The following is an 18,917-nucleotide window of genomic DNA, read 5'->3' as shown; positions in this document are numbered from 1 at the left end:
CTCCTCCCTCTCTCCACTTGCGTCTGCTGTGTCTCCGTAATCCGTTACGTCCGTGCACGCCATCCAATCCAGCCTCCTTCTATCAGCGTAATCGGTGTTGCAACAATGAACAAATCCTAGGCCTACCGTAGTCTAATGTAGCGTCTGCCTGACTCACTGGTGTAGTTTTCTTTAATACGACGCATGTATTCAAAAAATAAATGTTGTGATCATTACCCAGGCCATATAGGTCCTATGCTATTTAGATCATTGTCACTACCAACATGAGACAGCACAGTAAGATTACCTGGTTTATTCTTGTATCTAATATTGAATGATATACTGTCTCTAGACTCCAATGCAAACCAGTAATATGCCATCATTTGTTTAATTAACAGGTTTCAGGGATTTCAATAGAAATGTAAATGTGTAGCCTACATTTGAAATGTTAATAGTTGGATCGATATAATGCCTAGAACTACCCCGTAGTTAGGCCAACAAACTTCCATAAAGGCTGCTCTTTGGATTGCCTATGCAGTTTGATCATGTGTAGGTCTACTTCATTTCTGAGGTGGCTATTTGATCATGCAATCCGCATTTACTTAGGCTACACAATGTAAATTCTGCACTCTTCCAAGTCCTGTCATACCTGAGTTCCGAATTAATAATAGGCTTAAAGTGGTTTGTTATACGCTAATTTACAAAATTCATTAGGCCTATATTCGTATTTTTCTGTAATGCAGTGGAATTCATGTTCCATAGTAAATCACACACCGTTTAGGATGGCATGGAAAATGTTTGCAGCCACGCTCAGTCAACTTGTTCTTGTGACACTGACCCGGCTCACTCCGCTACAGGCCCCACTCGTCAACTGGTACATAGAGTTTTTGGATCGAGGCGAAAGAAGTGGGGGTCAGTGGATGACTCTGAGGAGATGAGAAGAGCTAGAACCGGAGTCTCGAATCCGCTTGGTAACATGACCATGACAGCTGGCATCCAGAGAGGAAGGGAGAGGGGTGCGCGTTCTCCCTGGGCTCGTGCAATGGTTTCACCAAACCCCTGTCTCGGAAAATTCCTTTTAAAACACAGATCAGTTGAAAACTGGAATTATTGAGTAGTATTTGTTAAAATAGCTTATCACGAGGAACACCATATGTGGTAGTCTCCTATCATAACACATAGGCCTATTTTACATGAAATATGTTTTAATGAAACCCATCAATCATAAAATAATTACGTTATAATAATGTACATTCATGTGTTAGAAGCACTACGGTAGCCTATATGGTATGTTTGGACGAGATTTTGTTAACCTATAGACACCGCAGAAAGATTTACGATGATGGCAACAGTGTTCCCATGTCATTGAAAAAAACACTGACCTTGGATTCAAGGTCATACATGGACTCCTCATGTGCTACATTGGAAAAGGGATGCATGATGTTTTAGTCAACCCCATGTGTCTTATTACTGTAGCTCAGTCATCCAATTGTTGTCAATACTTTTAATCCCCCCCACCCCCTACACTTCTAGAAAACAAGGTGCGATCTAGAACCTAATAGAATAACCCTTTGAAGATCCCTTTTGGGTTCCATGTAGGACCCTTTCCACAGAGGGTTCTACATGGAACCCAAAATAATTATATGTGGAACTAAAAAGGGTTCTCCCAGGAACCAAACAGTTTTCTCCTATGGTGACAGCTGAAGAAGCCTTTTGGAACCCTTTTTCCTGAGATTGTATAGGCAAGGGAGGCTTTTGTGGGTCAGTGTTGGGGGTCTGCTGCTAAATGGTTATAGGCCAGTGCAGAGATATAAAGGACTTTCATTATTTACTGATTTAATTGGCAGGGTGTCTTCATCCTTTCCTTGTCCATTTAAGCTTAAATAACCAAGAGTGAACTGAACAAATGGGGAAAGGGGTCATAGTTTAAATGGGGAAACGGGTGAAAGAGAGAGACCCTCAAAGTGATCAAGTTTTGAAAAAGGCCTTGTCGCCTGAGGAAATGTTCAACCCGGAAAGCCGAACATTACAATCCTAGGATTCCCATTCCTCCATGCCATTGCGTCTCTGACGACAGAAAACCTCTCTATAGGAGACAACCCTGTCCTGTCGGGATGGAGAAAGCATCATCTTAATTTTAGTCATCCAATAGCCAAACACACATAACTCTTACATGGCATGTCACATGACATGTCTTAGTTATTATTGGATCATTGTGGAAGATGACACCTGCTGTCACCTGTCACCATTGCACAATTTACTGTCAGCATTGATTTTGAGTGCCAACAATTTTAACTACATCAATGGTATATATTTCGAAAGAAGACCGACATATTTGATCATTTATTTTTAGATTTTCAATGTCAGGGGAATCTGAATTGCCGCATTTATTAGTTGTAGTATTTATTAGTTGTAGTCACTTTATTAAGTCTACCTACATGTACATATTACCTCAATTACCTCGACTAATCGGTGCCCCCGCACATTGACTCTGTACCAGTACCCCCCTGTAAATAGTCTCGCTATTGTTATTTTACTGCTGCTCCTTAATTACTTGTTACTTTTAGTTCTTATTGGTATTATTATTATTTTTTTTACTGCATTGTTGGTTAGGGGCTCATAAGTAAGCATTTCACTGTAAGGTACACCTGTTGTATTCGCCACATGTGACTATACAATTTGATTTGATTCGATTTGATTAATATTGCAGCGCTCTCTAGTGGTATCTTGATTACATTGCCAATATATGTGCCAGCCTGTCTGAGGTGACGTCTACGTTCGTGTTGTCGAGCGCAAGGTCACAGACTTTACTGCGCATGCAGGCTCAACGGTTTATCAGAGCCACCACGAAGTCGGAGAGTTCATCAGTCATTTTGGTGTAGCCTAATATCCCACACGTCGGCAACCTTTAGACCAGAATACCGAATAGATTCGGATAGCAGCTAATTCAATTCTGGTGCAGGTCAGGGCAAAGTTTTAATTTAGCGCATTAGCCTATAAAATAAGGTTGGTTCAACATTTCTAAAGGGACTTTTGATATGATAAAAACAAATGCCATTTACTAAAATATTAGGACATTATTTACGAAACAGTGGGGCTTGTGCTTTTTATCATCACTTTGGGTCTACAGTACACCCAGTGTGTCAGATGCATGATTAAGCTATAGAAAGGGATTTTCAACACATTATTTACAACTCTTTTCTATACGAAGAATGTAGGTTGTGGATAAATCTCTTACAATAAACGGGTTGTTAACAATAATAAACTAGATATTATCTATAGTTTATTATCTATAAACTAATAATGTATTATTTATAAACAACTTGATATACTCTTTAGAACCGGTACCGTAATGTAAAGTGGTACTGTTAAAAGAAGGACTTGTTTATATAGGGAGGGTGTTACAGTACATCCACAATGTACTCCCTTGCTGAAAACTGAACCGTTTGGACCATGAACCCATTACAGTCTAAGCCCTGTCTAACACGGGAGGTTCTACTAAGCTATATGGAATTGTTTTAAGAAAGTCATACAAAGGATAATTTTGCTATTTGATTTGTAATTTTAGACCCCTTGAAGTAGCCTATCAAAAATATATAAAACAATTATTTGCCTCATGGTCTGACAAACACCCTCTAGCTCTGTTATCTTTCACCACAGGTGTGAAAGTGCTCCATCGGCAGATGTGGTGGATTGAGACACATCCAATGCAAAGGAACAGATATCTCTAGTTTAAATTGACGGATTCTTATGGGGATTTGTATTATTATGCGAATGCAGTGAAACGTGACAGAGCTAGACCACGAGACATCCTGAAAATCAGTCTTCTCACAAAATCGTCTGTAGAACGGTTTGGCCTACAAATAATTAGTACAAACAATTATCACCCCTCTATGGAAAGATGACTCTCACCAACACTAACATTACAATCCTAGACTAGGGTGTTTTAATCAGTAAAGTGCTGCTTTACAGTTCAGATTTATGTTAATATGTTAAATGCACGTAATTCAGGTAAAATATTTAGCACTTAGTTCATTTACTAATGCATTCTACACATTAGCTGTGTCTTCTTTAAGTAATATTTTAATGTCTGAATGAAAGCTTTGCCAACTTCCTACTCCTAAATGTCCAACTTTACTTAGAAATTGTAGATGCCTAGTGTTTGTAATCTGATGAATTACATCTAAAGACTATTCAAGAAAAACATAGCTATCACAACTCCACAACCTGTCCTTGTAGAACTATATATCCTAAAGTAGTGTTTCCCAAGGTGGTGTCCTCGAGTACCCCCAACAGCAGTACCCCCAGCAGCAGTACCCCCAACAGCAGTACCCCCAGCAGCAGTACCCCCAACAGCAGCAGCCCCAGCAGCAGTACCCCCAACAGCAGCAGCCCCAGCAGCAGTACCCCCAGCAGCAGTACCCCCAACAGCAGTACCCCCAGCAGCAGTACCCCCAACAGCAGCAGCCCCAGCAGCAGTACCCCCAACAGCAGTACCCCCAGCAGCAGTACCCCCAACAGCAGTACCCCCAGCAGCAGTACCCCCAACAGCAGCAGCCCCAGCAACAGTACCCCCAACAGCAGTACCCCCAACAGCAGCACCCCCAGCAGCAGTACCCCCAACAGCAGTACCCCCAACAGCAGTACCCCCAACAGCAGCAGCCCCAGCAGCAGTACCCCCAACAGCAGTAGCCCCAGCAGCAGTACCCCCAGCAGCAGTACCCCCAACAGCAGTACCCCCAACAGCAGCAGCCCCAGCAGCAGTACCCCCAGCAGCAGTACCCCCAACAGCAGCAGCCCCAGCAGCAGTACCCCCAGCAGCAGTACCCCCAACAGCAGCAGCCCCAGCAGCAGCACCCCCAACAGCAGTACCCCCAACAGCAGCAGCCCCAGCAGCAGTACCCCCAACAGCAGTACCCCCAACAGCAGTACCCCCAGCAGCAGTACCAACAGCAGCAGTACCCCCAGCAGCAGTACCCCCAACAGCAGCAGCCCCAGCAGCAGTACCCCCAGCAGCAGTACCCCCAGCAGCAGTACCCCCAACAGCAGCAGCCCCAGCAGCAGTACCCCCAACAGCAGTACCCCCAACAGCAGTACCCCCAACAGCAGTACCCCCAGCAGCAGTACCCCCAACAGCAGTACCCCCAACAGCAGCAGCCTAGCACATCTGATTCACCTTGTCAACTAATCATCAGGCCCTCAATGAGTTGAATCAGGTGTGTTTGTCCAGGGCTACAACAACAATGTGTGATGTTGAGGGTACTCGAGGACTGGAGTTGGGAAACACTGTCCTAAAGTATCCTGAGTCAGTGACTGAATGGATAAGTGAGGTTACTGCAGTTATCCCTCTACTGAAAGGCTTGTTTTAGACCCAAAGCCCACTCTCTGTGTGGTTGTATAAAATCTATCGTCTATCTCACACACCTGCTTACACCTGATCCTCTCTGAGCATCTCCACACACTGAGGGAACATGGACCAGAGCCTCGTCTTCACCATCTCGACCCTGCTGCTGCTGGGCCTCTCCCAGGCCCACTCTCCCCTGGTAAGAGCTGTAACCTTCAGCACTGCTGAGCTCCTATCTTAACTCTCAACTCACTCGTGTTCAGAATCCCTCACTCACTCTGAGATTGTCTCCCCTCCAGGAATGGCACATTGAGGAAGTCTTCACTCTAAATGTACCATACTGTTCGGTGCTATATAACAATCAAGTCTACTCTATATTGAACATTTACATATGATTGGTCCAAATTACAAACACTAGATGCAATGCTGAACTAGCAAGAAAGATTGAAATACTGCGGTGAGACAGCTGCCATATACATCCGTATACCCCTGTTCAGATGTCACGACTGAAAAATGAAACGCATTAGACATCACTACACAGATCCTTAAGGCAAACGAATATGATTTACTCATAAGCTAACAAGTCAGTATCTGATTAAGATAGCATCTACAAGCCATATCTTTGTTATGTGATCCACTCAACTCTTTGCACCAAGGGATGAGCCACATGCTAATGGAGGGAGATGAACCAGAAACGTGATGACGTTTTGGGACAGGAGAAACTACTTCAGATGGAGCAAATCCTCATCTGGACTGGAGGATGTGCCATATATCATAGACCAGTGGTAGGAAACCCTATTCCTGGAGTGCTGCAGGTACTGCAGGATTTTGTTCCAACTAGGCTCCCCACCTGACCAACTGAGCTAATTGATCAGTTCAGTGAATGCCCAAATTCAACACACCTCTTCCAGGTCTGTTAAAGCAAAAAAAATGAATCCCCTGCGGCATTCCAGGACCAGTGTTGCCTACCCCTGTCATAGACTATTACTTCTGTAAGGGAAAATCATTATTTAGTTGTATTTATAAAGCGCGGTATTAAGGCATGAACACATATAACCTGAAGTTATGATGTAATAACATAAGTGAGACAGATGTTCTTCATCGCACATGACTCTGAAAAGGCTATTATTGATGGCCATGAAATCATTTCACACTAGAACCTGCATTCGCTGCGTTACCTGCAGTGGCCAGTCAGACTACATCGACATTCAAAGTAAAAGTGGGTGAGTTGAGAGCCACTTGTGCAGGTCAAAACCCAGCTGTGCACTGATGCTCAAAACCCTTCAGTCTAAGGCTCGACTGCAGCATGCTATTGAGCTCCAAAGTGGATCTCGCTCCCCTTGTAGACGCTGGTCTCTGCTGGGGAGAAATGGAGGATAACGGGAGCTTTCTCTGGATGTGTACGGCTGTGTCTACCACGGCATCATTCCTCATGAGCTCCTCCACGCACTGGGCTTCTACCACGAACACGCCAGGAGCGACAGAGACCAGTATGTCAAGATCAATTGGGAATATATTCCTCAAGGTGACAAGTTTATTGCCACATCACACAGGACAGACACGCACACACAACAGTGCAAGAAGGAAATCGAAGGTGAATAGTGGTTTTATGGTCAGTGATGCACTAACACCAGTTGGGAAGTCCAGAGTGGTGGACAGAAGGGTCCATGGGTGAGAGGTCCGGTTGTGAGTTGTAGTGGAGGACAGGAGTTTACAGAGACCCCAACCTGCCTTCTTGGGAACAACTAAAGCACAGTCAAAGTGGGGGTTCTGCTGCTCGCTAGTAGAGCCTTTAATTAGCTGATCAAGGTCAGGCCTGGAGAGAGTTCCAGAAAGACCCCTAACAACAGAGGTGGGAATTGTCCTCTATCTCTGGACAGTAAGGTCAGGTTGAGGTTGGGGGTTACCTCAGCTGTAAGAAGTCACAAAGTTTGTCTTTTAAGTCTGAGCCAGGGAGAGGGTTTGAATGGTTAATGTCTGAAGGTTTTGTACACATCAACTTTGTCTCCCTTCCCATTCCTGACTCCTCTGTGAACATAGGACAGAGGCAGGATATGTCTGACATCCAGAGGATCAACAACCTACAGTATATCAGTGCAGTGAGTATGAACTACATGGGGTCTGATAAATTATGTATATCTTTACAATTTACTTCCCAATTTGAATTTCCTGTTGCATACATTTTTGGACATAGAAATTAATGATATGTACCCATTGATTCTTGAAGAATATACTTATAAATGCCTCATGAGCTTCATTCACCTGTCATACCCCATCATAATCCAAAATATAAGCTTATTTTACTCCAATGTTTGTGAACATTGTAAATGTAAACATAGTATATCCTCAAAACATGCTGAAAACTAGAATTTTGATATTTCGGATGGTCAGTCCTTGCATTCTTAGCTCTGTCTATACATTTGAGAGTGCTCACATTTCTCCAGGCCCATCCAAATCAAAATCAAATCAAATGTATTTATATAGCCCTTCTTACATCAGCTGATATATCAAAGTGCTGTACAGAAACCCAGCCTAAAACCCCAAACAGCAAGCAATGCAGGTGTAGAAGCACGGTGGCTAGGAAAAACTCCCTAGAAAGGCCAAAACCTAGGAAGAAACCTAGAGAGGAACCAGGCTATAAGGGGTGGCCAGTCCTCTTCTGGCTGTGCCGGGTGGAGATTATAACAGCACATGGCCAAGATGTTCAAATATTCATAAATGACCAGCATGGTCAAATAATAATAATCATAGTAGTTGTCGAAGGGTGCAACAAGTCAGTAACACAAGAGTAAGTGTCAGTTGGCTTTTTCATAGCCGATCTTTGAGAGTATCTCTACTGCTCCTGCTGTCTCTAGAGAGTTGAAAACAGCAGGTCTGGGACAGGTAGCACGTCCGGTGAACAGGTCAGGGTTCCATAGCTGCAGGCAGAACAGTTGGAACTGGAGCAGCAGCACGGCCAGGTGAACTGGAGACAGCAAGGAGTCATCAAGCCAGGTAGTCCTGAGGCATGGTCCTAGGGCTCAGGTCCTCCGAGAGAGAGAAAGAAAGAAAGAAAGAGAGAATTAGAGAGAGCATATTTAAATTCACACAGGACACCGGAAAAGACAAGAGAAATACTCCAGATGTGACAGACTGACCCTAGCCCCCCGACACATAAACTACTGCAGCATAAATACTGGAGGCTGAGACAGGAGGGGTCAGGAGACACTGTGGCCCCATCCGATGAAACCCCCGGACAGGGCCAAACAGGTAGGATATAACCCCACCCACTTTGCCAAAGCACAGCCTCCACACCACCGGAGGGATATCTCCAACCACCAACATACCATCCCGGGACAAGACCGAGTATAGCCCACAAAGATCTCCGCCACGGCACAACCTAAGGGGGGGCGTCAACCCAGACACGAAGACCACGTCAGTGACTCAACCCACTCAAGTGACACACCCCTCCCAGGGACGGCATGGAAGAACACCAGTAAGCCAGTGACTCAGCCCCCGTAATAGGGGTAGAGGCAGAGAATCCCAGTGGAAAGAGGGGAAACCGGCCAGGCAGAGACAGCAAGGGCGGTTCGTTGCTCCAGCCTTTCCGTTCACCTTCACACCCCTGGGCCAGACTACACTTAATCATAGGACCTACTGAAGAGATGTGTCTTCAGGAAAGACTTAAAGGTTGAGACTGAGTCTGCGTCTCTCACATGGGTAGGCAGACTATTCCATAAAAATGGAGCTCTATAGGAGAAAGCCCTGCCTCCAGCTGTTTGCTTAGAAATTCTAGGAACAATTAGGAGGCCCGCGTCTTGTGACCGTAGCGTACGTGTAGGTATGTACGGCAGGACCAAATCGAAAAGATAGGTAGGAGCAAGCCCATGTAATGCTTTGTAGGTTAGCAGTAAAATCTTGAAATCAGCCCTTGCCTTAACAGGAAGCCAGTGTAGGGAGGCTAGCACTGGAGTAATATGATCACATTTTTTGGTTCTAGTCAGGATTCTAGCAGCCGTATTTAGCACTAACTGAAGTTTATTTAGTGCTTTATCCGGGTAGCCGGAAAGTAGAGCATTGCAGTAGTCCAACCTAGAAGTAACAAAGGCATGGATACATTTTTCTGCGTCATTTTTGGACAGAAAGTTTCTGATTTTTGCAATGTTACGTAGATGGAAAAAAGCTGTCCTTGAAACAGTCTTGATATGTTCTTCAAAGAGAGATCAGGGTCCAGAGTAACGCCGAGGTCCTTCACAGTTTTATTTGAGACGACTGTACAACCATCCAGATTAATTGTCAGATTCAACAGAAGATCTCTTTGTTTCTTGGGACCTAGAACAAGCATCTCTGTTTTGTCCAAGCATCTCTGTTTTTTGCCAAAAACAGAGGCGGGAAGGTCCCCTTGGCTATTGTTTCAGCTGCAGATTGTCCCTTTAAGTGTTCATGAGTGCAAATGGTTGCTAAGACATAATATATGTTTTTCTCATTTCACGTATGTAGTTAGTTAACTGAGGAACTGAGAGAAGATGGATGTCTGCAATATCATTCTCAATGACTGTTGTTTTTTGTCTTCCTCAGGAAAATAATAAAAATGCTGGAAAATCTCTCACGCACGCATGCACACACAAAATAGTATTCACATTTTTTTATTTAAAAGTTGTTTATTTTACATGACAGTTTTGTGCAATACATTTGAAGAATAATACTCAAAACAATTTATACAATGGCATATGCTGTACACAGTGCACACATGAATAAAGTCAGTACTGTAATACTTAGGCAAGACCTGATGTGGTTATTGGCAGAGACAGGATTTAGTCCTGCCTTGAATTTTCCTATTATAGACCAAAAGCTTTGTTTACTAAAGTTTGGTCTGCAGACATTTGGGGCAAATTCATCATGGTAGAGTCATTGCGTAAGGCCTTTTTCCCCGTAAAGACAAAAGCAATAGGGATTGATCAGAGTTAGAAACCCTTTGTGTTGGTGTACTTCACTGCTGATTCTATCCAGAGGAAACAGGGCTGTGCAGTTCCATGATTGCCCAGTAGGGAGCGCTCAAACAAACATGGGTGAGAGGGGCACGTTAAAACATGATTAAAACCCTGCCAAGGCAACCTCAGGTCAGTGCAGTGATGGTGATTAAGTTTTGTTAGGATTATTTGAATAAGTCACTCTACTATTACATCAAGGCCCACTCCATATAAGAATCAGGCATATATGACATACACACACTCAAACTATGTTTCATAAAACATGAACAGTGCCGTGAATAAAACATAATCGATCAGGTTCAGTTCTTCTCACAACACTTCTTTTTCTTCCCTTACATCCACTTTCAACATGCTCTGGAAACAAACCCCCCCCCGGTTAGTCAGATCGTTAAGCTCTCCCAAGTGGAGAGTTTGGCTGCTACCAGTAGACTTCCTGTTCATTTACCTGACATACAAACTCACGCTTGAGCATTTGGTTCATCCATCCTTTGGTGGAGGGGGCGGGGGATTTTCAGGGGGTATGTCTCCATTTGGCTCTTTCTTCTCAGGCTTGGTAGGGCTGATTTTGGGGATCTTCTCTGGGGGTGGTCTTCTGGGCCGTCTCCTTTTGGGCTTCCGTGAGCGTGCAGAGACGGGCTGTGCTGGATCCAATAGGGGATCCAAATGTAATTTCCCACTCACTGCATCTGAGGACTCATCAATGTATGCCAGGTTCTCTCCAAAGTAGTCCAGAGGCTGGGAATACAGGGCTTCTGGGAAGGCGTTCTCCTTATCGACATCCTTCTCTTTACCCTCTACTACCCGCTCCGACTGCGTGGCCTCTGACCCTGTCTCAGACCCTGACCCCGACTCGGAATCGTTGGAGGAGTAAGAGTATGAGGACGACCCAGTCTCTGATTGGCTGTTCAGCTGGCCATTCCCCATCACCCTGTCCCCCTCCCTAGGGGCCCTGGTCCCAGACACATGACCCGCCCCATGGCCCCGGCTGCGAGGACCATGGCGATGCTTTCGCCTGCGTCGTTTGAAGGGGTCGTCTGGCATGCGGAAGTCCACGGACATGTTCTGGATGTTCTGACCCCAGTCAGTGGTACGGGCTCTGAGCTCCTCCATCTGGGAAGAGAGAGAGGAAAGAGATCAAATGAAGTCACAATTTATTTAAAGGGCATTTAATAAAAGTCTCAACAGAAAAAGGAGAGTTGATAAGAGAGGAAGGGAGGATCATAGAAGAAAACAGGTGGCTGTAGGTGACATCAAATGTATAGTGCAGCCCATTTGCTTTAAGGTTGTACTCTCCCATTCCGGCCCCCCACCTCAGCCCTGGTCTTCTTGGACAGGACCCGAAGCCAGTTTGCAATCATGGACAGGATAGAGGCAAAGTAGGCCAGGCCCAGCAGGATCCAGAACCACACCAAGGGCTTGTACCAGTGGTCTTTACCACCATCTCCGCTATCACCTGACAGAGATAAACAACATGATAGGGATAGATAGGGGTTTATAAGTGTAGACAATGGAGAATTAGCAACTTTACACGTCTACAGGTTAGTTTACACGTGAAAGACGTGCTGTTAATCTCACAAGAATGAACATTACAGACAGCGCTGCCTGAAAACTCTAGGGGCAATGAAACCACACAGATGAGCCAATTAATAATTCAACTGTCGTAGGACGATTGTGAATAATTTAATGAATTAAATGTCCAGCTTGTTGACTGACTGTATTTTATCACTCCTGACTGGACTGTTTAGTGCCCTAACACTGACTTGCCTAGTTAAATAAAGGTTAAATAAAAATAAAAACACAGTGGGAACTACATCTGGAGAAGCAGGCATGTATGTGTCTGTGAAATGAAAAGAGTTTTATCAATGAAAGAGAGTTTCAACGATGAAAAGAGAGATTGAACACTGAAAAGAGTTTCAACAATGAAAAGAGAGTTTCAACGATGGAAAGAGAGATTTAACAATGAAAAGAGAGTTTCAACAATGAAAAGAGTTTCAACGATGAAAAGAGAGTTTCAACAATGAAAAGAGAGTTTCAACAATGAAAAGAGAGTTTCAACAATGAAAAGAGTTTCAACAATGAGTCAAAACTGTTCGCTGCTCTGGCACCCCAATGGTGGAACAAGCTCCCTCACGACGCCAGGACAGCGGAGTCAATCACCACCTTCCGGAGACACCTGAAACCCCACCTCTTTAAGGAATACCTGGGATAGGATCAAGTAATCCTTCTAACCCCCCCCCCTAAAGATTTAGATGCACTATTGTAAAGTGGTTGTCCCACTGGATATCATAAGGTGAATCCACCAATTTGTAAGTCGCTCTGGATAAGAGCGTCTGCTAAATGACTTAAATGTAAATGTAAATGCAATGAAAGAGAGTTTCAACGATGAAAAGAGAGATTTAACAATGAAAAGAGAGTTTCAACAATGAAAAGAGAGTTTCAACGATGAAAAGAGAGATTTAACAATGAAAAGAGAGTTTCAACAATGAAAGAGAGTTTCAACAATGAAAAGAGAGTTTCAACAATGAAAAGAGAGTTTCAACAATGAAAAGAGAGATTCAACAATGAAAAGAGAGTTTCAACAATGAAAAGAGAGATTCAACAATGAAAAGAGAGTTTCAACAATGAAAAGAGAGATTCAACAATGAAAAGAGAGATTCAACAATGAAAAGAGAGTTTCAACAATGAAAGAGAGTTTCAACAATGAAAGAGAGTTTCAACAATGAAAAGAGTTTCAACAATGAAAGAGTTTTAACAATGAAAGAGAGTTTCAACAATGAAAGAGTTTCAACAATGAAAGAGTTTCAACAATGAAAGAGTTTCAACAATGAAAGAGTTTCAACAATGAAAGAGTTTAACAATGAAAAGAGAGTTTCAACAATGAAAGAGAGTTTCAACAATGAAAAGAGAGTTTCAACAATGAAAAGAGAGTTTCAACAATGAAAAGAGAGATTCAACAATGAAAAGAGAGTTTCAACAATGAAAAGAGAGTTTCAACAATGAAAAGAGAGTTTCAACAATGAAAAGAGAGTTTCAACAATGAAAAGAGAGATTCAACAATGAAAAGAGAGTTTCAACAATGAAAGAGAGTTTCAACAATGAAAAGAGTTTCAACAATGAAAAGAGAGTTTTAACAATGAAAGAGAGTTTCAACAATGAAAGAGTTTCAACAATGAAAGAGTTTCAACAATGAAAAGAGAGTTTCAACAATGAAAGAGAGTTTCAACAATGAAAGAGAGTTTCAACAATGAAAAGAGTTTCAACAATGAAAGAGTTTTAACAATGAAAGAGAGTTTCAACAATGAAAGAGTTTCAACAATGAAAAGAGAGTTTCAACAATGAAAAGAGTTTCAACAATGAAAGTTTCAACAATGAAAGTTTCAACAATGAAAGAGTTTCAACAATGAAAAGAAAGTTTCAACAATGAAAGAGTTTCAACAATGAAAGAGTTTCAACAATGAAAGAGTTTCAACAATGAAAGAGTTTCAACAATGAAAAGAGAGTTTCAACAATGAAAGAGAGTTTCAACAATGAAAGAGAGTTTCAACAATGAAAGAGAGTTTCAACAATGAAAGAGTTTCAACAATGAAAGAGTTTCAACAATGAAAGAGAGTTTCAACAATGAAAGCTTCAACAATGAAAAGAGAGTTTCAAACAATGAAAGTTTCAACAACGAAAAGAGAGTTTCAACAATGAAAGAGAGTTTCAACAATGAAAGTTTCAACAATGAAAAGAGAGTTTCAACAATGAAAGAGAGTTTCAACAATGAAAAGACAGTTTTGACCTTTTGAGACAGATTCCCTTACCCAATCCCAAAATCCAGTGGTGAAAGTACCTGCAACATAGTCTCCAAAGCCCACTGTAGTCAGGGTGATGACAACAAAGTAGGAAGCCTCCAGGAGAGTCCATTTCTCCACCTCCTGAAACACCAGCGTTGGCACAGCAACAAAAATGGCTACCCCCAACAGGATGGAGAGGACAGCTGAGATGACACGAACAATAGTAGGACTCACCTTCCATTTCTGAGGGAGAGAGAGGAAAACATGAAAAAGAGGAATGAAAGAAATTAAGAGACTGAAATACTGATAGACTGAAAAGACAGAGGAAACACGTTCAGCCAAACAGCTACTGTTGAGTGTCTCACCGCTAAGATGAACTCTATTTTGAGGATGGCCTTCCTCAGCCCAGTCCCCAGATGGTCTCCAACTCCAGCCAGCAGGATACCAAACAGAGGGATCCCAACCAGGGCATAGAAGATACAGAACAGCTGCCCCCATTCCGTCTTCGGGGAGATGTTCCCAAAACCTGAGGATGATGGGTTGTAGAGCTTTAGGATTGGGATAGGTAGAGGCAGTGTGTCACAATCGAGTAAACATAGGGGAGATCAGGCTGCTGACCTACCGATGGTGGTGATGATGGTCCCAGAGAAGAAAAAGGCACTAGCCAAGTCCCATTGGCTGGTGAAAGTAGAGGAGTTGCTATTAGGATCCACCCCTGCTCCCACAGCATCTGCCACTTCCTGGGATGGGAGACATAGTCAGGTCAGGAAGTGAGTTAAAGTGAGAGGGAATGACTACCTGAAAGCCTGATATCCCTGTCATATGAATCTGTTTGTTCTCTTAGTGTAGTGTACCTCTATGAGAGCCTGCAGGATGTCTGGGCTGACGCAGGTGTAGTTCTCCAGGAACGATCTACGTGTGTCCTGCAGCTGCGTGTGCTGGTCCTGCTCACGAGGAGCCTCCAGGGCCTGGAACACCACGGCTCCCAGCACTAGGTACAGCAGCACCCCCGCCAGGATACACAGGAGGGTGGAGCAGCGCATGCTCACACCTTCGCTCAGCCCCAGAGAAGAACGCTCCTTCCCCCCGCTGCCAGTGCTGGTGCGCTCTGGAGCCCAGCTGCAGAACAGACAACACAGCGACCTCATGGAAACAGATCCACATTAGCTTAACTGCAAGGTAATTATTAACCGGGAAACGAAACATAATGCAGACTGAATCCCCTACCATATTACTGACCGGAAACCTATAAACATGTCGCTAATGGTTACACTACATGTATAGGCTACTGTATACTGTCTAATAAGCATGAAGGAACCTGACAAACCTAGTGTTGTTCGGGTGGCGTCAGGGATGTAGTATACATTCAAACCAGGAATGGACATGAACTCTACCAGAGATGTGTCTGCGTAAATGATCATTACTATCCACCCCATTCCTCTTCACCACTTGGTTACCTCTCTCTCTACTTGTCTTTCTGCCTCTCCCAGCTGCGCCTGATGATGGAGTCTTTGGACCCGTAGCCGCTGGGGGTGGCAGTTAAACTCAGAGCCTGGTGTCGAACAAAATAAACATTATGTAACTGGACTGACAGGCACTGAAGAGATTCCCAATTCATCCATGACAACATTACAAAGATCATATAAAAGGTTAGATCATCAAACTACAAACACAACAATTGCCTGTTCAGTATAGTTCATTGTATGTTCTCCATTGATGAAAGAGATTCTGTTTGCCAATGAAAACATGGGCTTCCACTGGTACATTGTGCTCTTCGTTGTGAACATAACGTTACCGACGACAGACAATGAGCTGCAACAAGACACCCGTGTAGGTGCTTGCTGTCAACCAAAACCCTGTATGAAAGATGCATCTGCTCCATCTCTAATGGATCACATTGAGGAGAGAAAAGAACATCAAGCCGCTGTAAGGGTGGACGGGGAAGATACACAAATGTACAAAATGCACATTCAATAAACATTAAAAAGACAAATAGAGGTGTGCGTCAGCAGGGTGGGGTAGAGCATGAAGTAGGTGTGTGTGTGTGTGTGTGTGTGGGAGCTATGTCTGCCCATTAACACAGGGGAGAAATATTGTTCTCTACCAGGCATGCCACACTATTAGCAGACTGTGTGAAGAAGGAATACCCCATGACTCTTAGGACCCTGACGTGACAGAGCTGATTTAGTGTAATGTCCTTCCCAAGAGCACATTGGTATTTATTGTCATGAATCCTGCCCTGGAGGCGGCTCTGCAGAGTGGTCACTAGCTGGCACAGCCACAAAGTCATCAAATCAGATTTTAAACATAACCCTAGCCTAAATCTAGATCAAAAAGCACATTTTTGTTTTCATTCATTTTTACCATATCCTGATTCCCAAGCCGCCTCTAATGGTGAATGGTTGGGTCAATTAGTCATTGAAATTAGTCATTTAGATTTCTAGTCAGCCCAGGTTAAAGACCCCAGGGGCACACTAATACTGTACAGTTACATGTAGGTGTCATTTAGTTGCAATATTTTTCTTCTGTCTGACTTTCTTTACTGAAATTGTGCAGTAGTAAGCCTTTCCTACAGTACGTATTGTATTTGTGTGTTTGTAATATATTTCATCTGTGCTATCTCTCCTTCTCATTTTAGATGTAACATTGCTTTTGCAGTCAGCAGCTCCTCTGGCCCTGATTCAACCTGAGACCAATAGGCTGTCTGTCACCCACACAGTGAAATGTACACTACCCAGCCAAACAAATTCAGCAGCTGCTCAGGATACACAAACAAATGCACAGACAGACAAGCCTGCATCCTTACGTGCAGCTATTTTGCACATGTACACAGATCAAAATAACTGCCCTTCAACCCTTTGGCCATGTGCATTAGCTGACATCTTCCTTATTAGGGTGACAGTCACATTTTTATACAATTACCAAAGTTGTCGAAAGGCCTTTTCAGTGCCACCAAATAATAATTTGAAACTTTTAACAAGGTTTACTTTTAATTGTTCTTAATTACAATCTCTCCATTTTAACATAACCGTACATGAACATATGTAGTACCTTACTCTCGTGTGAACATGTCATCCTTGAGATACTGAAGTCAAGTGGCTTTAATGCTCAACGTGATACCAAGCCATGGCCCTTTTAAGGTATAGATACTTCACACACAATACAGTCAGAATGCCTGAGAATACATTCTTAAATCACACAGATTGCAGTTAAAATGGGGTAAATGATCTGTTCCAATGAAACAATTGCAACCAAAAGCAATTACAATGCTTAACACATATAAACAGCAAGTCCCCATCGGCCCATAAGATCTATCAAACAATAAAACATTAATTATCTCATCCAATGAATGCAGGATTCTGGGGTCTCTAACAAACGGGGTGAAGCCTGTGGTCATCTCTTACCTCAAATTGAACGATCTTAAAAATCCAGGGTATCAGCAGCTATAGGCAGGGTCTCTTTCACACACTAGACACAAAACACTAGACACCAGACACTAGGATAGTAAGTGTGCATAAGCGTGTGGGATAGGCTGTTGCTGAGAACCAAATAAATGAAAAGATACTCCATCAAACTGACGCTAAGAAAAGAGAGGGAGAGAGGTGAATTAAGAGGGAGAAGTGGAATGAGTGGGAGAAAGGGAGTGAGAGAGATGAAGGGAGGGGTCAATGCAGATACACTGAGCTAGAATGGGATTTTTTTTTTGTTTCCTCTACCCTGATTTGGATTGCTTGGTTTCTCCAAGGCAATAAGCATAGAGTAAAAAAAGATATAGAATATGCTAAGCAGCACCCACTAACCTGATTACCACATTGTGGTCCACATCATGTGAGTGTGGTAGTAAGCATTTCCACTCTTCAGACTTACAATGTGGCACTTATTGCTACTTGTGCAATATACTGTAGTAGTGTAGCTCTGTGACTCCATGTGCATGAGCAGTTATCAGTATCAGTGTCTCGGTCTGACAGTGCCAGGATGAATTCCTCCCGTGGAGTTTATTAGAGGTCTGCTAGCGGTACACTGCCGACTCTGCAATGGGCAGCAAGCTCCCCCTCTGCTACCCTCAGCAGACCCCCTCCAAAGAATCCAGCCACTCCCTGGAACTGCTGCTGCTGTGTTTGATATATGCGGTGTGCGTGTGTTTGTGTGTGTGTGTGTGTGTGGGTTTGTGTGTGTATGGTGTGTGTGCAGCAGCAGGGTTGTGGTTATGCTTCCCAGGGGTATCCCGTTGATGGGACTGAGCTCCCAGAATTCCCCAATCAAATATTTCATTCTTACCCCTCTCCTATCTTTCCTGTATATCTTTCTTCCTCCATACCACTGCTTTCCCCCTCCCTGTCCTGCCCCTCCTCTTTATCTTCCTCTGAAGCCCAATTGGAGGAGTGCCAGTCTATTTCTGCATCCACACCGTTAATGAAACCTTTGAAATACGTTTATGAGGTATGCATTATGTACTACAGTTGGACTATCTACACACGCAGGTGCCAGGTGGCATATTAAGTAGACTAGATTACCTTTTTATAGTTGTCTTATTTTTTTTCCAGTGCTCTATCAAATAGATTTGATTGGTGTAGCACTACCAAACAGAATGCTGAGCAAAAATAATGGGTGAAATTTAATGGCATTTTCCAAACACAAGGAGGGGTGAAGCATCAGGAATGGGACTGACGCAATTTACCAAACCTACGCTTGATCAACATTAAACACCAAATATGTGATTACTATGCATCAATGCTGTTTCATTATTCATGAGAAAATCAGACTGCGGTGACAGCAAAAAACACATCAACAATGACAAGCACTATAATAACCAGTAGCTCTCTTTCTCTCTCTCTTATTGTACGTCTC

General features: G+C 43.3%; 1 protein-coding gene across 3 annotated transcripts; it reads right to left on the bottom strand.

Moving 5' to 3' along the window:
- Window positions 1-9,932: 9,932 nt before the first annotated feature.
- On the bottom strand, window positions 9,933-18,110 carry LOC106603141 (potassium channel subfamily K member 4). Of its 3 annotated transcripts, none has more exons than XM_014196423.2 (8): window positions 17,870-18,110; window positions 15,527-15,621; window positions 14,924-15,188; window positions 14,692-14,809; window positions 14,435-14,595; window positions 14,126-14,312; window positions 11,604-11,746; window positions 9,933-11,403 (listed from the first exon to the last, which is right to left on the bottom strand). In XM_014196423.2, the coding sequence occupies exons 3-8, from the start codon at window positions 15,110-15,112 to the stop codon at window positions 10,771-10,773; spliced, it is 1,431 nt and encodes a 476-aa protein (XP_014051898.1). In that variant the 5' UTR covers window positions 15,113-15,188; window positions 15,527-15,621; window positions 17,870-18,110; the 3' UTR covers window positions 9,933-10,770. The 3 variants fall into 3 exon arrangements, with proteins under 3 accessions (XP_014051898.1, XP_014051897.1, XP_014051900.1); XM_014196422.2 differs by lacking the exon at window positions 17,870-18,110 and adding an exon at window positions 17,474-17,793; XM_014196425.2 differs by lacking the exons at window positions 15,527-15,621; window positions 17,870-18,110 and adding an exon at window positions 15,397-15,523.
- Between the last annotated feature and the right edge of the window lie 807 nt (window positions 18,111-18,917).

Source organism: Salmo salar, chromosome ssa04 (genome assembly GCF_905237065.1).
Source record: "Salmo salar chromosome ssa04, Ssal_v3.1, whole genome shotgun sequence".
NCBI lineage: Eukaryota > Metazoa > Chordata > Actinopteri > Salmoniformes > Salmonidae > Salmo > Salmo salar.
Note: the sequence above shows the minus strand (reverse complement) of the source record. Positions and strands in the feature narration are given on the sequence as shown.